The following is a 9,861-nucleotide window of genomic DNA, read 5'->3' as shown; positions in this document are numbered from 1 at the left end:
TTTAAGATTAAAAAAAAAAAAAAAAAAAAAACATGTGGTTGCCATGGTGGTGGTGGGGGGGGTGTTTTCCAGAATGCGGGAGGATCCGACCCTTCAGGTTGGGGGCAGGCTGCACTTGCAATCAATTTCCCAGGCATTGGCAGCTGGGTAGATGTGCGCCTGGAAGTGAGGGAGAGCCCCGCGTCCCCTTTAAGGCTGGCCTCTTGGCTGCTCGCTCCCTCCCCGGTCCCGCCTCCCGGAGCATGACACGCCGCTCCGATGGCGAAGCCCCTTTTTAATTGAGGCTGTCAGGCAGCGGAGCCAGCCCGCGAGGATAGGAAGCGAATCGACCGCGGCGGTAGCGTCTTTCAGGCTGGAGCGATAGCGGCCACGCTGCCAGAGGGAGAGGGCAGCCCAGCAATCCGCAGCAAGCGTCCACCTCCCCGGGCAGGAGCCAGGCGATCCCCCTCCCGCCGCTTCTGCAAGTGGAAGGCGGCATCTCAGCTTGAGCGGGCTCCCCCGCAGGGAGGAGAGCGGGTCTGGCAGCCCTGGGATCGCTCTCGCCTCCCCTGCCTGCCCCTCTGGCGCCCGCTGCCTGCGGCTCGGTGGTGCACTGGGAGTGGACCGGGGGAGGGAAGGGGGCCTTTCCCTTGCGGCAGCGGCGGCCCGTGTGCTCCATTCCTCGGACCTGGGGGGCGCCCCCAGTCCTCAGAGCCTCATGAAAAATCACCTGTGGGGCAGCTCCCCCCGGGCTCCCATGGCGGCAGCGGTGCCGTGGAAGAGCGTGGAGTGGCTGCAGGAGGAGCTGGAGTCCGGCGGGGGGAACTCGCTGCTGCTGCTCGACTGCCGTCCCCACGAGCTCTTCGAGTCCTCGCACATCGAGACGGCCATCAACCTGGCCATCCCGGGCCTCATGCTGCGCCGCCTCAAGAAGGGCAACCTGCCCATCCGCTCCATCATCCCCAACCACGAGGACAAGGAGCGCTTCGCCAAGCGCTGCAAGGCGGACACCGTGCTGCTCTATGACGAGGCCACGGCCGAGTGGCAGCAGGACAACGGCGCCCCCAGCTCCGTCCTGGGGCTGCTGCTACAGAAGCTGCGGGACGATGGGTGCAAAGCGTATTACCTGAAAGGTAAAAAGGGCGGATCGGTCCCTATCCCAGCCCCCCTCCCTTCTCGAAAAGGGGCTCGCAGATCGCCCTCCCTAAGCTCGCCAGCCCCCGATCTGCCTCCCTCCTCGGACCTCAGAGCTCCCCCTCCACATGTGATCACAGATGTGTTTCCTTTGGCGGCCCCCCAAACTCTGTCCAGCCCCCCAAATGCTTTGCAGTTCGTACCCCCCAGGACAGATTTCCTGTTTTAGGGTTTTCTTTTTCCGTCTTGTCTCCCCTCTCCCATATGCCCTCGATTGGCTCTGACTTTTCTCTGAGGAGAAATCTAGACCTTTCGGGGGAGAAGAGCCCCCCCGTCCCGAGGATTATCTTTTTTTTAATCTCCTGTGTGTGGAGGGGGGAAGCCGAGGTAGGATGTGATTTCAGACTCGGAGCGAAAGACATATACACTTTTTCTTTTGCCTGGATTATTTTCTCCCTTGTTAATCTTTTCACAAAATGGTTCCGTGTGCTGGGGGAGTGGAGAGGTTGGCCAGATCGCCCCGAGTTTTGCAATTGTGTCTTGGAAGCGGGGAACCACCACCACCTCCTTTGCAACTCATCTGGGAAGCAAATTTACCCCTCCCCTTCTTCCAGTCCGGAGGCTATAAGAGAACAGAGGGATTCCCCTCTCTCCCTCCAGAGAGCAGGACAGGGTGAAAGTAAAAACCTAGCAGATTCCTTTCTCTTCCCCACCCTTAAAGATTTACCCCTCATCCCTTTCTTTAGTCCACATCTGATTCCTACTGGAGGGAGATAGATGCATCTTTCTTCTTCTTTTCTCTCTCAAAGGAAAGTTCAGATTGGCACAGATCATGCGCAGTCTCCTATGTCCTGAACTGACCTGCAGTAATTAGAGCAGCCCCCCAAACTCGCCACACTAAAGCAGAACTTTATTATCCAGCAGAGAAGAAGGGTGGAGGTGCGATACCCTTGGCATGAAAACAATAACCCCGCTCTGATGTGTGCCTCTGAAACCATTTGAGGACACACAGTTTGCCCTCAGAGTATATTTAAAGGCCTGCCTCCGGTATTCTGGAGTGGCAGGGCCCCTCTCTTGACATTTACCCAGAAGAAGATCTGACTTTCTTCCCCATAGACTAAAGCTTAATTTTGTGTTTTAAAAAAAAAAAAAAAAAACCACCACAAAACAAAGTTAGAGTGGTCAGAGCTTCATTTTCAATCAAAACAGTTCTTGGCTCGCCCTCTCCATCTTGAAATTCCTAGATCCAGTAACCTCTGTGGAAGAGGAGATGTTTCTTGTACTGATACCTTCCCCCTTTGCCTCTGAGACACACGCTCCATTGATGTACACCTAGGGATATCTCCGAGCACTAGGTTTGCACCCCTGGATTCATGCTGTAGGAGTGGGAGGGTGCCTTGCTTTTAGTCTCTGAATGAAAACTCAGCTCCTTGTAGCTTCATACTTAAGATCTTGATTTATATCCCACTTAGTTAATTATTATCTTTCCTCCTCTAAATGTCTCAAAAGGTACCCCCCCCCCCAAAACACTGGCCTGGTTAGACACCCTCTCTTCCCAAAGCACATCCCATTGCGGTCGCTGGGCGGCAGGGTTGAGGCAGAAATGGTAGGTGAAGCAAAAGCAAAATTGCCACTTTCAACCATTTAAAACACACTTCCCCCCTCCCCCCGTAGAGGAGCCAAGTGATATGTGGGGGAGGGAGGAAGGAGATGATCAGGCTCTTTGGAGTGCATGGGAGGGGTGGGGAATGGATTATCTGTGGATAGAGCATTTCCTTCTTTCTAGCATTTAGGTCCACTCCTAAGTGAAATAAAGGAACCTGACTGCCTGCCGATATGATCCAGGCATGGCTCTTGATCTGATTGTGGATCTGTTCTCTTCCCCTTCCTGATGAAATCCCTTCCCCTACCCCCATCTCTCTTTAGTGTTATCTGATTAGCTCTGTCACTTGCTTTTTTAACTCCTCTCTCCCATAAGTAGGAAGGACAGCTTTGAAGTTACTTTTAAGCCATCTTTAATGGGGAGGGGAGGAGTTAGATTTCTCTTGCTCTCCTTTTTTTCCTAAGGCCTTAGTGGGAAATGTTTTCAATTAAAATTCCAAGATGGCTTCTCCATGTTGTCTTTCTCTATTGGGGAAGGGAGGAGGAAGAGGGGAAGAAAGAGCCCTGTTTTCATGAATGGATGTGGCAGGAGCTGTCTGTTCTACTCAATGACCCACTCACAACCACCAAACGCACTAACAAAGTTTCCAGGAGGCTTTCTAATGACACCCGTTGTCAGCTTTGGAGAATGATGGCTAAATTCCTGTTTAATATATCTTAAAAAGAAGGTAGATTTCCCTCCCCTTCCCTCCCCCCCCCCCCCCCCCCCCCCCCCCCCCGACTTTCCGTCCCTTCCTCAGACTGCTGAGCCGAGGCACTGAAGAGGAAATGCTGCTGAGAAATTGGCATTTTGGATCCTCTCGGTCTCTTGTTTGTATTTTTATATAAAACGATTCTCTTATTTTAAAAAATTCAGTAAGAAATGATCCAATGCAAAGTGTGTCTGTCCCGTACAGCTTAGAGGTTGGAATCAATCTACCCTGCAAAACCCATGTCATTTTAACTGTTTTTAAAGTGAAATTTTTTGTAGCTGGGGTTTGAATTGTTTGACTGGTTTTTGTGGCTTACTTACATGTTAAATAGCACAGTAGCTCTTGACTGAGCCATCTCAAATGGAAAAAGACTTAGATTTACATCTCCACGAACTTAAAGGTATTAAATTATTAGGAAACTAAAATTTACCAGCTTTGACTCTGGTGAAAGCCAGCTCAGGTTCAATGAGTCTCTTGCCATTGATTTTTAAATGGGAAGTGGATTGAGCCCCTACTTAGTAAATTCTGCTACCCATACTCATGTACCCTACTACACCAGTAGTTCCATTTATTTCAGTGGGACTGTTTGCTGAGTAAAGTGCTACTCTACAGGAGTAAGGTTAGCACAATCGGGCCCATAATCTGCATTTCAGGGATCTGAATTTACACTGCCTTTTTACTAGGGAGAAACAAAGACCAAAGTAAGTTGTGTTTTACCTAGTTTAACCCACTCACTGATGCAAGAATCTCTCATTTTAAATAGTAACATGCCTTTTTTTCCCCAGGTGGCTTTAACAAATTTCAGACCGAATACTCTGAGCATTGCGAGACCAACCTTGACAGCTCCTCACCCAGCAACTCTCCTCCTGCATCTGTCCTTGGCCTTGGAGGACTAAGGATCAGCTCCGATTGCTCTGACGGCGAGTCTGACAGGGAGCCAAGCAGCGCCACAGAGTCAGATGGGAGCCCAATCCCTAACAACCAGCCTGCTTTCCCTGTCCAGATCCTACCCTACCTGTATCTGGGTTGTGCCAAAGATTCTACCAACTTGGATGTCTTGGGCAAATACGGCATCAAGTACATCCTGAATGTGACTCCCAACCTGCCAAACATGTTCGAGCACAACGGAGAGTTTAAATACAAACAGATTCCCATCTCGGATCACTGGAGCCAGAATCTCTCTCAGTTCTTTCCCGAGGCCATTGCTTTCATTGGTAGGTGTTGGAATTCCGCTGTTGGCAGAACATTCCTTTAGCAATCGCAACTTGAGAATGCAGCAAGCTACGTGCTGTAGCAGTCGCCACTTGTCTGTACGTGGACATAAAAGTTGTACACTTCTCAGATCAGATGTTAGTCACGTGCCAAGATCGAGGCACCCAAAATCAATTGCTTTTCAGTGTCCAATCTGAGGTACTTTTTGAAAGTGCCTTATCTTCAGTACTGGTGCTGACCAAACCAGTTTCCTTTAAGGCATCTGAAGTTGGGTTCCCCACAATTGATTACTTTTAACGATCTCAGCTATGGGGCCTGATTCTCCACTGCCTCCCACCTTACATAGGTATTCACATCTGTATAAAATGACTATACGAGGCAGTGGAGAATCAGGAGCACGGTACCTTCTTATTTTGTGAAATGAGGACTGACCAGAAATGCTGTGGTTTGTCTGATGTCTGCAGTTGCCTTTTCTCCATACCTGTAGGGAGAGCATTAATCCTTACCGAGGTAAAATCAGAGGACTTGTTTACATGGGGGAAATATACGGGTGTAATTATCCTGTTATACTTATACTGGTATTCCAGTATAACATGGAGTTATAACACACAATAATAGCAATACAATCATACTGATATAGTTACACTGGTAAATTTCCCTGTGTAAACAAGCCCTAAGACACTTTTATTAAAGGTTCTTGCAGGACAGATCCCTTCCCAGGATAGCTTTAACATCCAGAAATGCTTTTTGTTCTGTGGTAGATGACTGTCAGGCTGAATAAAATGTGTGCTTCCAGTGTGCATGTCAGCTATTTAGTGATGGTAGTCATTGGCCTACTAACACTAGACTTTTATTAGGATTGAATGGCACAAGCAGCTGTCCTCACTTTAACCATTAAAAAGCTTTGATATCTCTAGGAAATGAAATGAGCCCCTTGCCTTCATACCTTAGGCTTTGTAAGGGGCCTAGGTGCTTCTATGTTGACTGTGAGGCCTTAAATGGAACAATACAGTGTTAGGACCATGGCTGCTTTGCAGCTATGTTGGAGGAACAAGATGTCATTGCTATTTTTTTTCTCCCACTCTCTAATAGCACAGTTCTGCTCAAAAGTCCAAGGGTTTAGCAAGGTGTGGGGATGCTGTTTCACCTTCCTGGTGGATGCATTGGGTTCCTGATGAGCTGTGGCATATGGGTTCTGTCTGCTACAGACAATCCATGTTTCTGTGAACACCAAACTTGTGCTTTGTCTTTAATGTCAGGAAATGGAGGATTACCTCACTCGCTTACTATAAAACCCAAACTTAGAAATGGGGCTTTGCTCAGATGAAAGAGACACACACTTCAGCGAAATTCTGAAATTGCAGGAGCAGCAATGCAATCTGAAGAGTTAGTGTCCTTTTGTCTTGGAGTTCCTCACACAGTAATGGGGACTAGGAAGTCAAACCCGAGGCTTGTTTTTAATTTTTGTTTCCCCATCTCTGCCCATCCCTCAGTCTGTAGTGTTGGAGTACTTTTTTTTTTTTTAAGCTCTGGCTTTGAGTAGAGTGAGACTGGAGGTTTCCTTTCTCATAGTACCTTATTCTTCAAAGCCAAGCTCTGTGGCAAATGACTGGTTTGAAACATTGTTCTGCCCAGAAGTAAACTTTGCAGTATATATTTACGTATGCAGTGTTCTCAGCGGCATTCCTCTCTCTCAACACTATGATGTCAGTTCCTGCTGTTCAGGCTCTGAGAAAGAGACAATACATCTGTGTTCTTCAAGCAGTGGCAGCAGTTGCTAAGAGAAATTGCAGTTTTACTACAAATTATCTTCCCTTTTCCCTCCGCCACCGTGTATCTTGATAGATTCACTCTAGCACAAATCTTGCTATAGGGAAGTCTGTTTCCCCAATCGCCACACCTAAAGAACAACATCACGATAATTAAGTTCCTCTATTTTAGAGTTCACTTGAATCAGTTTCCACTGTACAGTACTCAGAAAATAAATATCTTAAAAAAAAAAAAAAAAAAAAAAAAAAAACCCTCAGTTTTGCTGATTTTTGATGTCATGCCTGGTCACCTGACTGGTTAGACTTCACAACCCCATCTTAGCACTGATTGATTGATATGAATTGTGAGAGGGGTGTGATGCAGGTCTGGGTGCCAGGAACTCTGGAGTTGGAATTTCAACTCTGACACTGCCTCTCTCTGGTCTTGGGCAAGTGACTTAACCACACTGGTTTCTCCCTTTATGAAATAGAAAGCAATAATACTAACCTCACAGAGGTGTTGTAAGCTTTAATTAATTAATCTTTGTTAAGCATGGGGAAGCTGAAGTGCTAAGTATGACTGATTGCATCACTGGAGTATATTGTCAGGGTGCCTGATTTTTGAGGAGGCAAATATGCAGAGTTAAATTACGTAGTATCACTCTGAACTGTTGGAGCAGTGGATCCATTGCTGGCAATGACCTGGTTTTAAAAGGCTGAAGCTGCCATCTAGCCCTGCTCCAGGACAGTGCATTTTTGCTACAGAAGTCTAAATGTATCCTTCTTTTTCCCCCTCTTTGTTTCAGATGAGGCCCGTACCAAGAAATGTGGTATCCTGGTTCACTGCCTAGCCGGCATCAGCAGGTCTGTAACGGTAACCGTTGCCTACTTGATGCAAAAAATGAACTTGTCCCTGAATGACGCCTATGACTTTGTGAAAAGGAAAAAGTCAAATATCTCCCCGAACTTTAATTTCATGGGCCAGCTCCTGGACTTTGAGAGGACTCTGGGGCTCAACAGCCCATGTGACAACCGCTCCCCTAGCGAGCAACTGTACTTCACCACACCCACCAATCACAACCTGTTCCAGCTGAACACCTTGGAGTCCACATGAAGGGGATGTTGTTTGGTTGGGAACTCGAGCCTTGAATAGCTTCTCTTGAGCATTTCAAATATTAAAAAAGTATGTATCTTGCCAGGCAGCCTTGAAAGAACTAGTTTCTCCAAGTAGAGGTGTCTGATCGCTGCTTTAAAAAGGCTAAGGCCATTTATTAGTATCCTGATGCTAATCAAAGTGGATCAAAGAGTAGTCTCTTTACAGGGGTTATTTAATATGGGGGATCTCGTGGCGTTCTGAGCGCAGCTGTTACCGGCAATAACTGCTTTCCTGGGTGTGTTGAGACTGGTGAACCGCACACACTCACACAAACATACACAAAGTTACCTACGTGGTAGGTTGTTGTGGAAAGTAGAGGAGACTTACGCACTTGGCGACCTTGAACAAAAGATGTTGGCCCAAGACTATTTTAAAACCCATGTTTACTTTTTTTTAAAAAAAAAAGGTAATCTTACTCTCTGAGTCTTGGGCTCCAACTCGTTTTAAATATGTAAGTTCCTGGCTGTTTGTACAGACGAGGTTGCAAAACCAGTATTTTACTCTGTTCTTGTTTGATTTTTTTTTTTTTTTTTTAATCAAATGTTTATATTGACCAAATGCATTTTGCACACTTTGTGAAGCCTTGAGACGTCCTGGCATATTACTGGGTACACCCCGAGAGAGACACATGCTGCTGTTGTTGCTAGCATCTGGTAGGAAGCTTTGTTATTTGTGAAGGCCAATTGGTCTTAACCTCTCTGCCACTTCCACACTCACAATCACAAATTCTGCACTGAATCAACCAAGGTGACTAAGCTGCAAGCTTTTTTTTTTTAAAATACCGCTCCCCCACCACCAAAAAACGCTGTCTGCTGTTGCCAGAGGTAAACCTGGTGTGTCCTCCAGAGTTGGTAGAAGCATATGAGGCTAGCACTCGTTCTCTGCTGTCGGTCGAACGATCATTGGTGTCACCCAGCTGGCCTGAAATCCTTCCAGCTTCTGAAGTAAAGAAAGTACTTGTGATGTTGGCACTTATCTGGCACACTTAATTCTTTTATGTGTGCAGGGGTGGGAATCGAGTGCTACTGGTACTCCAAAAGACTAGAGCAGAGCAAAGTTTTTGCAGCATGACACTGCTGTGGAGTCATGCGCAAACCATGGAAGAGGAGTGGAAATGTGTGAAATAATGACCAGAACGTTGTAAAAACTGGCAAATTCCGAGACTCTCAGAGCATTCAACGGAGTTCTGATGGGTTTCCTTTTTTGAGTAACTTGTTGCCGTGCCTTCTAGAACAAGACGACTTGTTAATGTTTCTGGCTAACATTTGGCAAAGGTCTTGTATGCTGAAGAAGTGGTACTAACGTCTGGGAGGAGGGCAGAATGGATCTGGAGGTTTCTTTTATTGGCTGCAATGTAGTCCTTCCTTTCTCCCCACCTCCTTATCCACTGGAACTCTCATGTAACTAACACAAAACAAAAAAGAGAAAGCCACGGAATTTTTTTCTAATATCCAGGTTTTTGTATTTTCTTTTTCCAAAAAAAAAAGAAGAAAAAAAAAAAAACCCCTCCATACGGAGGAATATTCGACGCTGTCACATCATGACTTTTTTTTTTTTTTTTTTTGTTAAAGATGTTACCAGAATGTTGGAGTGTTTTTGTTTTTTTGTTTGGTTGTCTTCTGTTTTGTAACAATGTTGGGATTGTGGGTCATCAGGGAAGGGAGAATGGACATAAGTATGGCTGAGAGTGAGCGAGCAAATTGAAAATATCCTAATTGCATTTTACCTCAAGGAGGAACTTTTTTTTTTTTTTTTTTTGTCAGGGATTTTTAGACAGTGCATCTGTATTGCATTACAGCTAAGCTGGCTTATAAAGGCTTCCTGTGCTGTAAGTGATCTGTCTTCTTTAAAGGAAAAAGATACATCCTCTGATTAATACAAATGAGAGAGCTTGTTAGCGAGGGATGGTTTTTGCTTTCTGAGTTATGAAGGTAAATTAATGACCCTATATATATACTGAACCAATATTGGGACTTTTGTTTATATTGCAAATAAATATTATTTTTTCTTTAAAAACCATGTTTCTGTGTCCAGTGTTTGGCTAGTCAGCGAAATCTGTCTATATAAGGCTGGGCTATTCTCTTATCCCTTTTTATGGCCCGTTTTATGTCCTCCTGTGAACAGCACTTTCTCGGTTGTGTTCAAGTGTGGTGTTTGGTTTCGTGCACAGTGTAATTTTTGAGATCTTGCAGTAATGGGGGTGGTGGTGGGAAGAACAGCACGAGATGGGTACTGGTTTTGGCCCCCTTGCAACCGCCACCCAAAAAAGCCCTCTGTT

The 9,861-nt window shown here is 46.1% G+C and overlaps 1 protein-coding gene across 1 annotated transcript; it reads left to right on the top strand.

Annotated features, from left to right (window-relative positions):
- The first annotated feature begins 246 nt into the window (after nucleotides 1–246).
- Nucleotides 247–9,203, top strand: DUSP7 (dual specificity phosphatase 7). The gene is made up of 3 exons (XM_054035579.1): nucleotides 247–1,112; nucleotides 4,253–4,681; nucleotides 7,234–9,203. Exons 1-3 carry the CDS (start codon nucleotides 698–700, stop codon nucleotides 7,539–7,541), a joined length of 1,152 nt encoding a protein of 383 aa, XP_053891554.1. The 5' UTR covers nucleotides 247–697; the 3' UTR covers nucleotides 7,542–9,203.
- Nucleotides 9,204–9,861: the final 658 nt, after the last annotated feature.

This window comes from Malaclemys terrapin, chromosome 7 (genome assembly GCF_027887155.1).
Source record: "Malaclemys terrapin pileata isolate rMalTer1 chromosome 7, rMalTer1.hap1, whole genome shotgun sequence".
Taxonomy (NCBI): domain Eukaryota; kingdom Metazoa; phylum Chordata; order Testudines; family Emydidae; genus Malaclemys; species Malaclemys terrapin.
This window is presented reverse-complemented; position numbering and strand designations above follow the sequence as displayed.